This window comes from Natator depressus, chromosome 23 (genome assembly GCF_965152275.1).
Source record: "Natator depressus isolate rNatDep1 chromosome 23, rNatDep2.hap1, whole genome shotgun sequence".
NCBI lineage: Eukaryota > Metazoa > Chordata > Testudines > Cheloniidae > Natator > Natator depressus.
Window position 1 is genome coordinate 17,036,728 of NC_134256.1, and position 18,558 is coordinate 17,055,285.

Sequence of the window (18,558 nt, forward strand, 5' to 3'; positions counted from 1 at the left end):
ACGTCACTTTCTACGAGAGAGAGAGAGAGCCAGGGATAGCTCAGTGATTTGAGCATTGGCCTGCTAAACTCAGGGTTGTGAGTTCAATCCTTGAGAGGGCCATTTAGGGATCTGGGGCAAAAATTGGGGATTGGTCCTGCTTTGAGCAGGGGGTTGGACTAGATGACCTCCTGAGGTCCCTTCCAACCCTGATATTCTATGAAGACATGCTCTAGCTCAGCCAGAAGTTAGCAGCTCAATGCAGGGATCCCTGGGGGAGGCTCTCTGGCCTGGGCTGTGCAGACGCTCTGACTAGATGGTTCCATTGGTCCCTTCTGGCCTTTAAATGTACGACTCTGAAAATAAACTGCCCTGGAATCCTCATGAGAACAGACTAATGGAGAGAGAATGAGGCAGGTTAACGTGTGAGGACAAAAATAACATTGTGAGAGCGGGTTCTTCAATCCCACATCACAGCGTGTGATATGCTGCTGGGCTGCTAGCTCGGGGTCATGCCCAGGGAGCTCACTGCTGGGCAGGGGAAGTGGTGTCTGCACAGGGGACTCTGCAGATGCTCAGGGCGCTGTCAGCTCATCCTGTGGTTCCCTCCCCACACAGCTGCACAGAGCAGCTGGACTGGGTGTGCAGAGAGTTGCTGAGGAGGAGCCACTGCTTAGGGCATGAACACTCCTCTCTCTTCCCTCTTCTGAGCAGCAGCTGGTCGCTCTCTAATCCCGCCATGTCTGTTTCCATTAATATCCCCACGAGGGCTGGAGAGCCGGGTCTAATTCTGCCCTGGCTGCCCTGGGGTTTGGGCCGGTGGGAGACGGCCAGGATCTAGCCCAGAAGCAATACGGGGTGGGATGCTCTGTGAGATCAATTATATCCCCTGGGGCAGACTTCACAGCTCTTGTCTCTGTGGTTTTCCCTGTTTTCCAGCCTCCAGGCGCTTCCCCTCTTTGGGTGAAATAGTCTGGGATCACTGGCCTTCAAAGCAGGTTCCAGGTTGGTCATTGTCACTCAGGCTTTTGGACAGACTGGGAGATACAGGGAAGAAGGACAATCTTGTGGCAAGGGCAGTGGACTGGCACTCAAGCGCCCTGAGTTCAGTCCCTGACTCAGCTGCAGACTCTTGTGTGCCCTGGGCTCAGTCACTTATTCTCTCTCTGTGCCTTGGTTTCCCCATCTGTGAAGTAAGAATGAGTTGCCCTACCTCTCAGGTGTGTGTGAGGATAAACCCTATTAATGACTGTGAGGGGCTCGGATACTCCAGTGACAGAGATGTACCAGGAGAGGGAGAGCATTGATGGGAAGAGCTGTTTTATCTCAGGGCTTCTCTATAGACAGGGAAATTTACCACTGTAATTAAACCGCTCTAGCTTTGCTGGTGTAACTCCCACTCTTATTGTGGAATCGGAGCCTTTGACAGGTTTACTCATAGGTTCTAAGGCCAGAAGGAACCACTGTGGTCACATAGTCTGACCTTCTGTATAACACAGGCCAGAGAACTGCCCCAAAATAACTCCTGTTTGAACTAGAGCATCTCTTTTAGAAAAACATCCACCCTTGATTTAAAAATTGTTGGTAAAGGAGAATCCACCACAGCCCTTGGTAAGTTTTTCCCATGGTTAATTATCCTCACCATTAAAAATGTACGGCTTATCATTAATTTTGCTTTCAAAACAAGATAAGATAAACCAGAAAAAGGCTCTTTTATACCAGAACCCAGGTGTGCACAGGGACTTACAGTGGTATAACTGGAGCAGTATAAATTCACTCCTTAGCTGATACCAGATAACTTCCCATGAAGTACTCTAGCGCAGTGGTTCTCAAACTTTTGTACTGGTGACCCCTTTCACAAGCCTCACAGTGTTTTCCCAGGAATTGAAATTAGGGGGAGTGTTCAAATGTACGGGGGGTGGCGGGGGTCAGGGCTGATGAGGGGTGAGACCGTGAGGGTGAAGGTGGGCTGTATGGCACCATAGTAAAAACTGAAAAATGTTTCATGACCATTTTATTAGATTTTAAAATCATCACACAAATTAACGTTGGCTTCTCAAGCTTTCTATGAAGCACTACATCTACATCCTTCTTTATTTCTTGTTATAATTTTAGACAACTCTGTTAATGAACTTCATGAATGTAATGCCTTCATCTTTGGTGGCCTCTCGTGTGTCTGGTACTTCCATTCCTTCAGTTGATATGCTCATTAGTTCATTCACATGATCAGGCAGAAGGCGACGTCTTTCAGAACACAAAATTCTATTCAATAATGAAAAAGAACGCTCGACTGTAGCTGTTGTGACTGGGAGTAGCAAGAGATGAACTTCTACTTCTTTCATCCCAGGAAACATAGCATAAAGATTGGGTCAAGCCACTAGTGATGATAAAAAAGAAGTTGAAGTCAAATCTTCATTCATTCGTTGTATGATATTCCACTCTGTGTTCAAATTCTCTATTCTTTCCTGAGCACATGGCAGCCCCATTGCTGGTCGTGCCTCACTCCACTCAACGGTCGGTGTTTTATAGGACAGGGATCTGTAAAAGCTACGTAGAGGTTGAGTAGAATCTAGAAGTCACTGTTGTAGATTTTTAAGAATCAAGTCTGTGTACTTTTTCAGTTGTCTTAACAAACACTTCTTGTCCTCTTCACTTAAGGATTCAATATAAAGGCCTTCATTAGTCAACTTCTGGACTAAAGTCTTTGCTTCTTCCAGTACTTTTTCAATGGATAGCTCTCTGATTGATCCAAGTGTAGCTTCTATTGCTGGACAAAGATCTACTGCTGTTGAAGCAGATGCCTGGATGGCACTGTTTAATGACCCAAGTGGTTTCAACAGTAGACTTACAAGAGAGAGAATGGCAATAGTCTTCTCTGAACGTAGTAGCAAAAGTAATCCACCAGCCTCACTACTTAGATCCATCCCATCTTGGTAGATACTTTCCAAAGCCAGTAATACCGGCTGGAGTAATTTTAGGACAACAGCCAAGGATCACTCATGAGAAAGCCAGAGGGTTTTCCCAGGTTGGACTAATTTGAACTTCAGTCCCAGTGTATCTTCTATATTTTCCAAGATATTCAGGCTTTTCGGATTCTTGCTGAAAAAATAATATAATGAAGATATTAAATTTATAGCTTTTTTAATGTCTTTTGAAGGGTCTGCAGCTCGTACTAGCGCTATTTGAAGTAGATGGCCTCTGCAGTGTGTACAGGAGAGACTAGGGTTATACTTTTCTCTGAACAAAGCTTGTTCTCCACCATGTCTTCCAGAGAAGTTTGCAGCTCCATCAAATGCACAAGCAGCCATCTGTTTGGGGTCCCATTGACAAGCATTTAACTCTTCTAAGATGTGGGTTATCACAGAGGCAGCCAATCTGTCTTCTATAACTTGAACATCTAGAAATGTATCTACTGGCCTATCACTGACATCAAGATAACGTACACAATGACTTAATACTTGATGACCATTTGCATCGGTGCATTCATCAACCATGTATGCAAATTTTTTGAACGTGGTGAGAGAGTTCTTCACTTTTTCAACTGCTTAGTCTTTCACTGTTGTACCACATGCTTCGAGCCAGTGAGCTGAGTTTCTTGCAGAAAGATAGTGAGCATTTGCTGGTCTTGTTTGGAACCAGTGTTCAACTTCAGGATGAACAAGTGATAATGCACTTAACATTGGCCTGCAATTTGTAGTGTGTGTTCTCTTGTCTAAATAGAAAGTATGATGCCACGGCCATGTTTGTTTGCATGAACTGTGTTGTGTCTCCAGCATTCTTAACAGCCTCATTAACACTCACCAGTGTTGTCCTTGGTCAGTGGAGACTCAGAGTTCAGAGGTGCTTTCACATGAGTTCACCTCCCAGGTGGGGGGGCAAGAAGGCACCTTGCTCGTTCCTCCAGCTGCTTACTGTTCGCTCTGGCCACTGTTGTTCATTGTGCCACCGTTCACTCCATCGCTCTGTGGCCAGGGCCCTGCGCCGTCACCTTCTGCTGCCGCCTGCCACCGTGACCTCTGCGAGTTGGTCTCTTGAGGTTCCACCAGCTCTCAATGATTTCAGCTGAGCTCTCAGCGGGGGAACCTCACTGCTAGTGCAGACTGGGCTGTCTCTTCCACAGAAACACTGTCCCACAGCAGGTCTGAGCACTTAGACCTGATTATCAGTGATTTCAGCTGTAGTGGTCACTTATCAGAACAAGAGACTATCTATGGAGCCTAATCAAATCAGATCTGTCTTTAAGCAGTGGAGAGGGGAGGTCAAATAGTACTTGTGACTCAGGCAGACCATCAAGCAAAACACCTGTCCCCACCCTCTCTCTTGATGCCCTCAATCAGCACAGGCTAAGTACAGTTCTACTGCCCTTTACTCAGACAATAAGAATAACAACATTTCATTACCCCCCCACACACCCCATTTAAGTGATTTGTAGCCCAACCCAAGCCAAAATCTAATCACGTGGGCAACACAGCTCTATTTGCTGGATACCTAGGTAGATTAGGTGTGAATGTATATACAATCTGGTCCTGAAGCCTTTCCCCTCAGCCCCTAGCTCATCACTGGCTGTCAGGGAGAGCTCATTTAGACTTCGCTCACAAATCATAATTTGAAATTATTAGGTTGGCCAACATCACCGAAATGAATGCACTGACATGGTCCTAAAAAACAACAGCTGTATAAGGAAGCTAGTCTCTGTTCATACTTTTCAAATCTATTATACTTTTTCAGATACACGTATTTTATGATACACTGGATATGCTTTTAAAGTGTGTATTAATGTTTCAATTTCAACTCAAATTTCCAAACAATCACTAAATTAGCAACACTGCATGTAACTAGTTCACAAAACAGGGGCGGGGGGTTGGGGAAATCCAGGGGGGTAAACACCCCCATGAGGGGCGTGTAGGGAAATCCCTGCATGAGTGTGACCACCCTTATGAATTAAAAACACTTTTTTATATATTTAACACCATTATAAATGCCCCAAAATAATTCCTGTTTGAACTAGAGCTTCTCTTTTGGAAAAACATCCACCCTTGATTTAAAAATTGACTAATGGAGAATCCACCACAGCCCTTGGTAATATTTCCCATGGTTAATTATCCTCACTGTTAAAAATTTACTCTGTATAAATTATATTGCTTCTAAAATGACATAAGATAAACCAGAAAAAGGCTCTCTTATACCACAATCTGTGTGTGCACAGGGCCTTACACTGGTATAACTGGAGCGGTATAAATTCACCCTTTAGCTGATGCCAGACAACTTGCCATGAAGTACTATAGGGGCAGGGGTTGTGTGGTTCATAGGGGTAGGTGCTGAATCGAGTCCATCTGCTTTGGGAACATGTCAGCGGTGCCCACAGCTTTCACACAGCTGCCTCTGTTGCCTCAGCAGGAAATGATCAATGTTCATCCCACAGGGAAGGTTGGGGCAGCTGAGAACTGGACTGGCTGCTAAGCATCCGCGCAGTGTGGTTCTGCCAGAGGAGCTTTATCACAAATCCCCATGACAGCTGGCACTGATCACTCTTGTTTGTGGTCTGCCCGAGGGCCAAGGATAGAATGGGCCATGGGGATGCCGCCCCTCGCATCCGTACAGCTGTTCTCACACACAGATTTAAGTTAAGGAAGTATGGGCTAGATGAATGCACTATAAGGTGGGTAGAAAGCTGGCTAGATTGTCGGGCTCAACGGGTAGTGATCAATGGCTCCATGTCTAGTTGGCAGCCGGTGTCAAGTGGAGTGCCCCAGGGGTCGGTCCTGGGGCCGGTTTTGTTCAATATCTTCATAAATGATCTGGAGGATGGTGTGGATTGCACTCTCAGCAAATTTGCAGATGATACTAAACTGGGAGGAGTGGTAGATACGCTGGAGGGGAGGGATAGGATACAGAAGGACCTAGACAAATTGGAGGATTGGGCCAAAAGAAATCTGATGAGGTTCAATAAGGATAAGTGCAGGGTCCTGCACTTAGGATGGAAGAATCCAATGCACCGCTACAGACTAGGGACCGAATGGCTAGGCAGCAGTTCTGCGGAAAAGGACCTAGGGGTGACAGTGGACGAGAAGCTGGATATGAGTCAACAGTGTGCCCTTGTTGCCAAGAAGGCCAATGGCATTTTGGGATGTATAAGTAGGGGCATAGCGAGCAGATCGAGGGATGTGATCGTTCCCCTCTATTCGACACTGGTGAGGCCTCATCTGGAGTACTGTGTCCAGTTTTGGGCCCCACACTACAAGAAGGATGTGGATAAATTGGAGAGAGTCCAGCGAAGGGCAACAAAAATGATTAGGGGTCTAGAGCACATGACTTATGAAGAGAGGCTGAGGGAGCTGGGATTGTTTAGTCTGCAGAAGAGGAGAATGAGGGGGGATTTGATAGCTGCTTTCAACTACCTGAAAGGGGGTTCCAAAGAGGATGGCTCTAGACTGTTCTCAATGGTAGCAGATGACAGAACGAGGAGTAATGGTCTCAAGTTGCAATGGGGGAGGTTTAGATTGGATATTAGGAAAAACTTTTTCACTAAGAGGGTGGTGAAACACTGGAATGCGTTACCTCGGGAGGTGGTAGAATCTCCTTCCTTAGAGGTTTTTAAGGTCAGGCTTGACAAAGCCCTGGCTGGGATGATTTAACTGGGAATTGGTCCTGCTTCGAGCAGGGGGTTGGACTAGATGACCTTCTGGGGTCCCTTCCAACCCTGATATTCTATGATTCTATGATTTGGCACATACATAACTAGCACAACCACTTTTGGCCAAACCTTCCAAAATGGGCAGTGATTTTTGGAGCCCAACATGAGACAGCTTAAGGGGCAACAGACTATATTAGCCCCCACATACCGGAAATCAGCCCCTTTAAGGTAGCTTAAATGCGGCCCCCAAAATCACTAATCGTTTCTGAAAGTCTTGGTCTCTGTGCTTAACGGTGTGATAAGCCAAGCATGATATTTAAAAACAATATTATATCGATCTACCCCCAGATACATCCTCTGACTGTCTCCCTCTCTCTATCCCCATACAGAGCCATTTATCTATATATCAATCTATCAATCGATCTTTCTTTTGCCAGCTCTGTGCAGCTGACTCCTTCAAGTCTTTGTGTGGAGTCGTCTCTGCTCCTGTCAGGGTCTGTGCAGTGAGGCAGCTGCAGGGTCTGTGCAGCAGGAGGAACCCACTCTGCAGATGCTCTTGCTGCATGTATCAGCTGCACTTGCAGCTCTGGCTGGGGAATGGGGTGAATCATCCTTCTTCACATTGCGCTATGCGCTGTTCATGATCCTGTCACCAACCTCCTTTTCACCTTTCCACGGTGGAGGGTTTCCCAGTTCCTGTTCCTGCGGATGGTCTGGGTTGGGTCACTCCAAGTGAAAGCTCTGGAGCCATTTCTCTGTCACAAGAGAACCGACCCTCTTACACAGGGGCCTGATCCCAAGGCCAGTGAAGTCAGTGGAGTCTTTCCTTTGCCACCAACGGGCTTCGGATCAGGCCCTTTCTGGGCAGCATTGTTTGAGCTACAAGCAGGGCTCCACTGCCATCCAAGGGTGCCAGCAGCTCAGCCTGACCCACAGCCCCAGGAGTCACTCTGAGTTAGAGCTGCCAGAATGTTCTCATCTAAAAATGACAGATTTTTCAAAGTGAGAATTTTTGTCAAACATTGTCATTATTTCCAAAATTTTCATTTTTTCAGATAAAATTAAAACTGTTTTTGGAGTTTTCTAAAAACAAATCTGAAAACTTAAAAGATAAAATGAAAATTTACATTTAAAAAAACAATATTTGCAGAGAATTTTTTTTTATTAAAGTTTCAGCTTTTGGATTTCCCCTCCCTCCATTTTTACCATTTTGGCACCACGAATGGGGGGTAAATGGGGGACAACAGCAAAAAAAATTCTTCACAGATGGTTTTGTACCAATGATTCTTTTAAAAATGCAAAACGTATTTACCCTTTTTCACCCCGTCATCTTCTAGGCTCGGCTTATGACAGGCAGTGTCACACTGTGCTCCTCTGACCCTCATCTGAGCATCTGAGCTCCCCCAAACATCCCCTGTCCAGCTCCTCTGCAGAGCTGACTCCATCCCAGGGGTGAAAGGTGCCCAGCCACCATCCCAGGACAATCTGTTTCTGCATCAATTACTATGAAGAGTTGATCTGCAAAACTTGTATTCCTGACACATTTCCCTTGAGGCCCTCGGCTGCCTGGCTTCCTGCAGAGGTGTTAACATCTATTCACAAGACTCCCACGTTTCTTTGGCCTTTTGCCCTGGTTCCCCCACTTGCTTATTCACACTGATTCCAGCTCCCCACCTGCTAGAGGTCACTTCTGGATGCTCATTCTCAGCTGCCTTGTGTTCTTCCCCATCCAGCCGTGCCCTGGTACCCGTCTCTCAGCAGGCACAGCGGAACCCTCGGGAGCCCAGAATGGGGAGTGGGGGCAGTCAGGGCAGATGTGGCTGGAGCTGGGTGTGGAGGACAGGGCGGAGGAGACTAAACAATCTCATGGTAGGTGTTCTCTGGAGGAGGGGGGAATTCACCCCTATGCCGAGGGTCCCACATGAGGCCCAGGCCCCATTTATTTCCCTCTTAAGCCCAGAGGGTGAATTTCCCCCAGAGGAGCTGGGTCCTTCTCACCAGGGACTGGAGACCAGGGTGGAGGCAAAAGGTTCAGGCTCATCCAACAACCCAGGCTCCCAACCACGCAGTGACCTTTCACCTGGGCCCAACTGTGCCTTTAGCCAGGGGCTGTCTCCGTCCCCAGGCAGTGAGATGCGACAGGAGACATTTCCTCAGTGACATGTTTAGACAAGCAAGTAAACCAGGCCTGCTCAGTTCTCAATACTCCAGCCCTAGAGACGCTGTGGTCAGGGCGGGGAAGGTAGGTGGTGCAGGGCAGGAAACAGGGAGCGGTGACGAATATCAGACCTGAGGAGGGGAGAGAGCATGTCAGAGAGAGGCTGTGACATCTCTACTGCCCTAGCGCTACAGAGCACAGGGGGTCTGGGAGCAGGGAGAGGGGCTGGCTGGAGAATCCAAACCTGGGGAGCAGATGGGGGCAGATCGGAGCAGAGAGAGACACCAAAACTTCCCTTCTCCTGAAGTTGAACAGGGCAGAGGGGGTAGGTGGGATCTGGGTGCCACTGGGAATTGTGCACTGCTGATCAAGAGCAGCCCCTGGCCCAGGGAGTCGGCAGATCCCCTTTAGCGGCAGAGAGGGTTGCGCTGTTGTGATGTTCGAGGGAGTGGGACTGTCCCAAACCAGCACAGGGCCAGCGCTCGGGGCTGGAGATGGGCCGGGGCGAGCAGTCAGCCCAGGCTGGGGTTACAGTCAAAGATTCACAGAGTTTAAGGCCAGGAGGCACCATTTGCCCATCCAGTCTCACCCCCTGATAACCCAGAGCAGAGAACTTCCCCCAGCTCCCCTGCACTGAGCCCAGTCACTTGTGTTTGACTAAAGCATCCCCCAGAAAGGTCTCCAGCCTGGCTGTGACTCCCCCACTTCCCTGAGGATCTGGCGCTGGGGGGTTAATCCCCCGCACAGGGAGAAACTGCTGCCTCCTTTCTCACTGGAGTTTGCCCAGACCCAGCGTCCGGCCCTTGGGTCTGGTTCTGTCTGTCTCTGCTGCACTGAGGAGCCCGTCAGCACCTGCGGTTTCTCTCCTGGAAGGAGCTTGGACACTGTGACCAGCCCAGCTGTCTGACCAGCGCCACACAAGCAGCTCCCCCCGGCCTTTCCTGTCAGGCCTCTTCTCCAGCCCTTGCAGCGTTTTCTGGCTCTGCTCTGCACCCGCTGCACTTTTCCAACAGCCTTTTTAACTGGGGCCCCCAGAACTGGACGCAGGATCCAGTTTCGGCCTCACCAAGGCCGCACGCTGGGGGAAATCCCCTTCCTGATCCTGCTCCCCTCCTTACACAGCCCAGGAGCGCATCAGCCCTAGGGTTGCCAACTTTCTAATTGCACAAAACTGAACACCCTTGCCCCGCTCCCTGCCCCACCCCTTCCCCGAGGCCACACCCTCCGGTCACTCCATCCCCACTCCCTCCTTCGTTTGCTCTCCCCCACCCTCACTCACTCGCTCATTTACACCGGACTGGGGCAGGGGACTGGGGTGCGAGAGGGGGTGAGGGCTCCGGGGTGGGGCCAGAAACGTGGGGTTCAGAGTGCAGGAGCGGGATCCGCACTGGGTCAGAGGATTGGGGTGGGGGAGTAGGTGAGGGCTCTGGCTGGGGGTGCAAGCTCTGGGGTGGAGCCGGGGCTGAGGGGTTTGGGTGGAGGAGGGGGCTCCGGGCTGGGTCAGGGGTTGGGGTGTGGGAGGGCGTGCGGAGTGCAGGCTCTGAGGGAGTTTGGGTGCGGAAGGGGCTGAGGTGTGCAGGCTCCAGCCAGCGCTGACCTCAGGAGGCTCCTGGGAAGCAGCAAGCATGTCCCTCCAGCTGCTGATTTCCCTGTCCAAGCCGCTGAGTGACTCTCCCCTTCCCCCCGCAGCACCCCCCTCGGATTTCACCCACGGCAACATCACCCGCCTGGGGCTGGGCGCCATGGTCCTGCTCGTCCTGGGGCTGATCCTGGCTGAGGCCTATTACAGCTGCCCGACGGGAGCCCTCTAGGTGAGGTGACCCCCCCGCCCTTCTGTGCCCCTTGCTCCCCCAGGGGCTGGGCCCAGGGTGACACAGGCCCCTCTAACCCGCTGTCTCTCTGTGCTCCCAGGAGCCTGGATCCGGCCGTGCGGAGAAGAGAATCTCCCCAGGGAATGAGCAGCTTCCCCTTGGGGGGCTGAGACTCCAGCACAAACTCCCCTGCCCCACAAACACCCCTTCCTCTGAGATCCCCACCACCACCACTCCTGATCTGACAGCCGCACCTCAATATTGAATCCCTGATCCCTGGCCCCACAGCACCAGCCCCTGTGATGGGCGCATTGGGCTCCCCACAGAGCAGTCCCTGGAAGGCGCTGGGGTCTTACTCTCTGGCCCAGCTGGGCTGGTCTCTGTTCCGGGCTGGACTGAGGGGATTGGGGGGTGGGCAGGGATCAGGGCTGGGACTGGGGCAGAGGGTTGGGGCCCAGGAGGGAGTCAGGGGTGCAGGCTCCGGGTGGCGCTTAACTCAAAAAGCTCCCAAAAGCAGCAGCATGTCCTCCCTCTGGCTCCTATGCTGAGGCACAGGCAGGCGGCTCTGCACATTGCCCCATCTGCATGCACTGCCTCTGCAGCTCCCATTGGCCGTGGTTCCCAGCCAATGGAAGCTGCAAGGGTGGTGCTAGGGGCAGCGTGTGGAGCCCCCTGGCTGCCCCCACATGTAGGAGCCGGAGGGGGGACGTGCCGGCTGCTTCCCAGGAGCCATGTGGTGCGGAGGCTAGCAGGGAGCCTGCCAGCCCTGCTGCGGACCACTGCCAACCGAACAGTCAATGGCCCGGTCAGTGGTGCTGACCAGAGCCGCCAGGATCCCTTTTCGAACGGGTGTTCCGGTCGAAAACTGGACACCTGGTCACCCTACCTAGCATTTTCCCAGCTGATGGCTGGGTAGTTAAATCCCCCAGTACCAGCAGGGCTCATCGCTGAGCCCCGAGCTGGGCCCTCCATCCCGCAGAATCCCAGCGCCCCGAGAGAGAGCCCACTGTAAGGATAAGGTCTTGTCCTGTAGCCATATTTTTTGGCCTGTAGCCATATTGGAAGGCCTAAAGCCTAAGGCCTTCATCTGCGGCCAGATTAAAAGAGCAGCAGCCATTAGCTGAGAAGCAGGAAGTCACATCCTCACGTTCCATCTAAATGATATTAAAACAATGTAATATGAGTCTGTTAAGGAGGAGACCCCATCCTAACGGCACCCACTATCACCAGATAAAGAAACAGATCTTAAGATGGTTAAACAAAACTTACTTTGATAGCATTCTGTCTGGCAACAAATCACTGCTCAATAGCTGTGGTTGTGAACTCCTCATTTCTTTATTGTTCTGTCCCCACTTCCCTATTGTTTGTCTGTATGATCTCTGTCTGGTTCTTTGATTATTTCTGTCTGTTACATAATTAATTTTGCTAGGTGTAAATTAATTAAGGTGGTGGGGAATGCTTGGTTAGAGAATTTTGTTAGGATTGGTTAGTGAAATTTTAGTATAATGATTGGTTAAGATATAGCTAAGCAGGACTCAAGTTTCACTATATAAACTGGGGTCCAAAAGGAAGTTCTTTGGGAACCAGCTCCAGAACACAACCCCAAGATCAGAGCTGCCAGACCTCAAAGCTCTGCCAATGACACCATGCAGAAACTGGAGCCCCCCAGATGGACCTGATCCTGACTGGCCATCAAGAAAAGTTAATCTGTCTTATTGGGAGTGGCGAGCACTGTTGTATGCTTAGCGTGTGCAGTCTGTTTTTCATTATTGTCAATAAAGAGAGAATAAGGATATTACTGTGTAAGGCTCTGTCACTGGTAAAAGGTCCTGCAAATCTGCAGCAAATTATGCCCTGAGCCCTAGGAATTGGATACGGGTGGGTACCCCTACAGTGTGAGTAACAGAATTTTGTGCCGGTAACACCCAGCCCCCTGTGTGTGGGGATGCTGCGTCTGGCCCTGGCACTGGAATAACGGCACTTACTGCCCCCCAGGTGTCTGTCCCCCTCCTCTCTCTGCAGGGGGGTTCCCCAGCCCCTTTTCTCTCCCCCCTTTCTCCCTAGACCTCCCTCTGCATCTGTTTCTATTGCACAAACCCCCAGAGCTTCCTTTCCCCTGCCCCCCCCCAAATCTCCCCACCCCAGGGGGCGGCTGTGTTTACGGAGCCTCCAAATGTCCCCTCATGGTGGGTTCAGCCGAAGAAGGTGAGTGAGACGTTCGGGCAGCATCACGAGAAGCTGGATGAATGAACATTGAGGGGAAAGTTATAAAAACGGGACAGAAAGACGGGATTAGTCCAACTCGAGCGGCCGCTGGACAGAACCCATGGGCCGGGTCAAGGGTACACCTGGGACACGAGAGAAGCGGGGAGCAGAAATCCGTGACCCAAAATTGGGGTGTCAGAAACAAGGCCACACTGGTAGACAGAATATTGCGGGGACCGGCTGTGCTACCCACCACCCCTTTTGGGGGCCTTAAAGAAAGAGATTTGCTTCACTGTCATGGCTGCCACCCCCTGTCTCCCGGGGCCCCGGACCATTCAGACCCTGCTCCACGGAGATGTCCTGAGCAGAGCGGGCGGAGAGAGAGACGCCGACGCCATCGCCCCTCCTCCGGCTGAACCCCCAACCCAGGAGGAAACGGGGTCGGACTTTAACAGCAGCCGTGGCGATGCCGGCTCTAGCCCAGCTCCGCAGGCTCCTGTGCTCCCCCAGGACAGTCGCTAGCGTCTCCGGGGCCAGTGGGGAGACGCCCAAGCCCGGGGGATTTTCCGGCTAGAGACTCACTCCAGGGAACGGGGCCGGGGCTGGAACAAACCCCTCGTTTCACACGGCGCCTGCCATGGCTCCCCTGGTTCCTGCTCTTCTGGGTCTGTAACAGCCGGTCCGAGGGGTCAATATGGGGTTTGCCGTGGGGCTTGAGCAGGCTGTGGGCTCTGGACCCCTGCCCTGGCCTGTGTTTAACCCTGTTCAGTGTGGGGCAGGGGCTGGGGCCTCTCCATGAACACAACAGGACACAGAGTGATTTAGCTGCTGGCTCTTCTGGGCCCCCCATGGCGGGTGTTTGTGGGGAGCCGGATGCGGGGAGCCGGGAGTTTGAGGGAAGTAGGTGGGGGTGTCAGAGGGGAGGTTGAGGGGAGAGGGGCTGGGATGGGGGACAGGAGTTTGAGGGCAGACAGGCTCCTCCCCCAAGAAGGTCAGAGCCGGGGGCAGGATTGTTGGGGGGTCTGAGGAGCAAGGAGGGAGCCGGCGCCCACGAGTGCCCCTGGGCTGCCATCTCTACTCCCAGCAGCCTCCCTTCCTCACCTCCCCTCAGCTCCAGCCCCCTCAGCCTCAGGGTCCTCCATTTTTTTTCTGTTCACTCAGTCTCCCTCCCATAGCACCCCACCCCACATTCCCTGCCCCATAATGGCCCCAACCCCACAGTCACCCCTCCCCCTCTCCCTGCCCCTCTAGACAGTCTGGGGGAGCAGGATTGTTAACTCCCCACACACACACACACCCAGGCTGAGGTGTCCATCGTAGCCAGGGATCAGCATGTGAGGGCTGCAGGGGGTGACGGGGTGGCCATTGTAACTGAGGGCAGCCGGGGGCTTCCTTCCCTTGGGGAGTAATGGGAGATGGCAGCCATGGCTACTGGGGGGGCTGTGAGGGGGGACAGACTGGGGGGGCAGAATGGGGGAGGAGCCGGTGGTCTGTGAGGGGACACAGGCTGGGGGAGCGCAATGGGGGAGGGTCTGGAGAGTGTCTGAGGGGACACAGGCAGTGGGAGGGGGGCGCAGAAGGGGCGAGGAGCCGGGGCGACATGGGTTCGGGGGCGGGGGGGGGCAGAACAGGGAAGGGGAAAGGGTACTGGGAGATGGCGGTCATGGCTACTGGGGGGGTTGTGAGGGGGGACAGGCTGGGGGGCAGAATGGGGGAGGAGCCGGTGGTCTGTGAGGGGACACAGGCTGGGGGAGGGGGGCACAGAACGGGCGAGGGGCCGGGGCGTGACATGGGTTTGGGGGCGGGGGGGCAGAACAGGGAAGGGGAAAGGGTACTTGGAGATGGCGGCCATGGCTACTGGGGGGCTGTGAGTGGGGACAGGCTGGGTCAGCCCTGCTGCTCCCGCGGGGCCCTGGGAGCTCATGTCGAGTTACTTGTTCCCTGGGGCCCCTAAACCCTTCCCCGGGTCCCTGCTGTCCCGGCCCAGGCCCCAGGCTGCAGGTCTGGCCAACATCCCTTGTTGGGAGCTGTGACCTGGCCTTTGGCTGTATTCAACGCCCTGGTGTGTCACTGGGCCCAGCTCCTCATGCCAGGCACATGGAGTCAGGATGGGCTGGGCTCGGGGCAGGATGCTCATGGGATGTCAGCTCAGCCTGGAGGCAGAGAGAGCAGGGAGGGCCGTTGTCATTGGAGTGTGGGGGATCATCAGGGTCCAGCCCTGGGGCTTCCTGTTACTGATGGGAGGGGGTTGGGGTCGAGGGTTCTGCTTTCGGCCTGACACTCAAACATCCATATCAGGTCTGGCCCTGACCCTCTGTATGTCCGTAGCATGTTCCCTGCTGCAGGCTCTGCTGGGGAAGTGAGGGGCTGAGCTCAGTTATCGGGGCTGAGAATGAACATAGGCGCTGCCGGGCTGTTAGCAGAGCCCCGTGCAGACACGCTCAGGGATTTCCCTTCCCATGGTCCATCCAAGAGGTGGCACATTCACACCTGCTATTTTCTTCCTGTCCCATTGACGGCTGTGACCCAGTCTCCTTCGCAGCTGCTCTCCCTGCTCCCATCCTCTAACTGAGCCAGACATCTGCCTGGCCAGGGGACTCTGTGTGGCTCCAGTGCTCCATGATCTCCCAGCTCCTGGCCACCCGCATTGTCTTGTCAGGATGGGGAGGAGGTTCCGTCCCACAGGGGCTTATTGAGGAAACTCACCTACGACTCTGACCATGCAGTATCCAGGGGCAGCTCCAGGAATTACTCCTGCGGGTACAAGATCAAGGATAGTGACAACCAAGTGATCAGATCCCAGCTCAGTCCTCCCCAGCGCCTCATCGGCACCGGTAAGGCCAGTGTGTGTGTGTGTGTGTGTGTCCAACCATATCCCAGCGCAGCTGTGCTCAGCATCCTGGAAAGGTGAGTGGGGGTGACCAGCAAAGTGAAGATGAGGGCTTTTGAGACGGTACGGCCAGAAGGGACCATTAGATCACCCAAGCTGAGCTCTCGTATGACCCAGGCCAGGGAGCCACACCCAGGGACCCTGGGACCAGTCCAGCAGGGGCTGGTGGAGCTGGGATGTGCCTTTTGGTCATGGCCACAGTTCTTTGCTGGCTGTCTGAGTGGCAGGGGATGCTGCTGGCCAAGGCACGAGCAGGGGGCACCGCTGGGGGGGGAAGGTGGTGGGGAAATATTGACCAACCCAGGGGCAGCAGCAATTCCCCTTCGAGTTCCCATCGCACTGGCAATTACCGGGAAAGGGGGATCCGCTCCCTGCCACAGCTCCAGGACCTTCCCTTAGCCTGGGCCTGGAATTGCTCCCGGTGCCCCCTGTGCCAGCTGGGGGGTGGGAGAGGGCACAAGGACAGGGAGGATGTTAGAGCAGACGTCAGAGGGGTTAGGGACTGGACATAGCTCCTTGGCTGTCAGCTGGTGAGCTCCCTGGGGCAGCGACTGGCCTGCACTGCATGGGCTGCGCAGGTAGGCCAAAGTGTTGGCCAGGCCCTAGAGAGCCCTCAATGGCCAGCGGCTGCCCTCACTGAGGGGTCGCCTCTCTCCCGGCTGTACTGCCCCAGCTGGGGCAGTGGGGTGCCCGCTCAAGGCCCCCTGTTCTAGGACAGTGCGCAGCACCAGACAATGGGATCTCAGCCTGGCTGAGCCCTTAGGCTCTTACGCAACCCCAATGATCCCGGGGAATAAAGCTCCTGGGTACTAGAGAGAGCTCGTTCCCCCCGTCTGCCCAGCTGGGCTGGAATCAGAGCCTCCATCCCAGACAAGTTTCAGAGTAGCAGCCGCGTTAGTCTGTATCCGTAAAAAGAAAAGGAGTACTTGTGGCACCTTAGAGACTAACAAATTTATTAGAGCATAAGCTTTCGTGAGCTACAGCCCACTTCATCGGATGCATACAGTGGAAAATATAGTGGGGAGATTTCACAGACCCACCCGCTGTTTATCTATTGCCCCATCAACAGCAATGGGCACCACCAGCACCCCACTAACAGCTCTGACCCATTCCCCTTCCCAGGCGCTCTCCCTGCCCCCACCCTCTGCCTGAGCCAGACATCCACCCGGCCGGGGAGCTAGGTGTAGCTGCAGTGCTCCGTGATCTCCTGGGCCCCACCCGCTCGCTTCGTCTTCTGTAAGGACAGGGAGGAGGTTTCATCCCAAAGGAGCTTATTGGCGAAACTCACCTATGACTTTGACCATATGGTTTGGGTGGCAGCTCTGGGAATTACTCCTGTGGGTACGAGATCAAGGACAGCAGGAACCTGGTAACCAGATCCCAGCTCAGCCATGTCAAGCACGTCAGCATCACCAGTAAGGTGCATTTGCGTGTGTCTTTGTGTGTGCATGTGTGTGTGTGTGTCCGTATCCCAGCTCAGAGCTGTCCAGCAACTCAGCATCATGGGAAAGGGGGGTGAACAGACAATTAAATAACAAACCCCTGAAAATTCAAACACTGAAATTCATCCATTTTTAAAATATGAAATGAAAAATTTTTCACATGACATCTTTGTTCTAAATTTGTCACAGGGAACCCTCCAGCCCCCATTTTCACCCCCTCAGCTCAGATGGTCCAGCCCAGGTAGGTGCGGGACAGGGACATCATAGAAAGGTCTCACTTGAAGGGATCTCAAGATATCATTAAGTCCAACCCCCTGCGCTGAGGCAGGACCAAGTAAACCTAGACCATCCCTGACAGGGGTTTGTCCAACCTGTTAATAACTTCCAATGATGGGATTCCACAACCTGCCTTGGAAGCTGTTCCACTGATTAATTACCTTACCACTAGAAAGTTTTTCCCAACATCTAACCTAAATCTTCCATGCTGCAGATTAAGCCCATTACTTCTTGTTCTACCTTCAGTAGACATGGAGACCAATTGATCCCCGTCCTTCTTATGGGCCCGGAGTGGGGCCATGGTCTGGCTCTGGTCTCTTATGTATTTACTGCCTAGGTAGTGACTCCATCAGTGGTGTTATCAGGGATTTCCCCCTCCCCCAAGGTAAATAATTCTGAAGTGTTTCTTTATTCACAGGCTTCTATCTGGGGAAAGGCAACTCCTGGGGTGGGCAACCCCAGTCTGAGTGTGATCACCAGGACAACTGACATAGAGGAAACATGATGACTCAACAGGGTGACGGCCTGTCCAATGCAGTGCTCTTGCTCGCTCTCTCTGTAGCTCTCCCAGGCTTTAACCAGCATTGCTGACTTCAGCAACATCTTTGTAGGGCAGGAAAATGGCTCTTTCACAGGGAGAATCCCAAACCCTTCTGATAGGCAAGTTTCATCTGGAGTTCATTGACCCTCTCTGTTAAACCAGCACTCAGTAAATTATTTCCTTCCTCCTCACTCACTGTATTTGTTGTTGTTCTGGCAGGAGGCACCAGACGCATCATCACACCTGGGCTCACAAGTTCTGTCTCTCTGTGTAATCAGTTATTTACGCTCTGTGCGCCAATCCTGGAACAGAGGTGACACAAACAGCATGCAGGCAAACCCCTCGTTCAGGAATCTCAGCCCAGCACCAGTGCCTGGTTCCCAGGCAGCAACCAAGCCCCAGGAACGGACCTTAGCAGAGCCCAACCCTGGCTGTTTCCACCAGCTCCCCGCAAAGCATCTGCATCAGCAAACCAACCCCTACACAGTATGTCTGCAAAGGCTGTGTGCACTGCTCACAGGGCAAGGAAAAGATGGTGTAAAACTTTGTGTAACAGCATCACTTAGTGACTCCTGCCAGAATGACACTAATTATATCTGCCTGTAGAGCTCCTGGGAACACG

General features: G+C 52.7%; 1 protein-coding gene across 1 annotated transcript in view; it reads left to right on the plus strand.

Annotated features, from left to right (window-relative positions):
• The window catches only part of LOC141976843 (T-cell-interacting, activating receptor on myeloid cells protein 1-like), a 103,942-nt gene extending 93,360 nt beyond the window's left edge, over window positions 1-10,582 (plus strand). Inside the window, exon 4 of the mRNA XM_074938007.1 lies at window positions 10,461-10,582. Within this exon, the coding sequence (XP_074794108.1) occupies window positions 10,461-10,582 (122 nt within the window). The remainder of the gene's footprint in view (window positions 1-10,460) is intronic.
• Window positions 10,583-18,558: the final 7,976 nt, after the last annotated feature.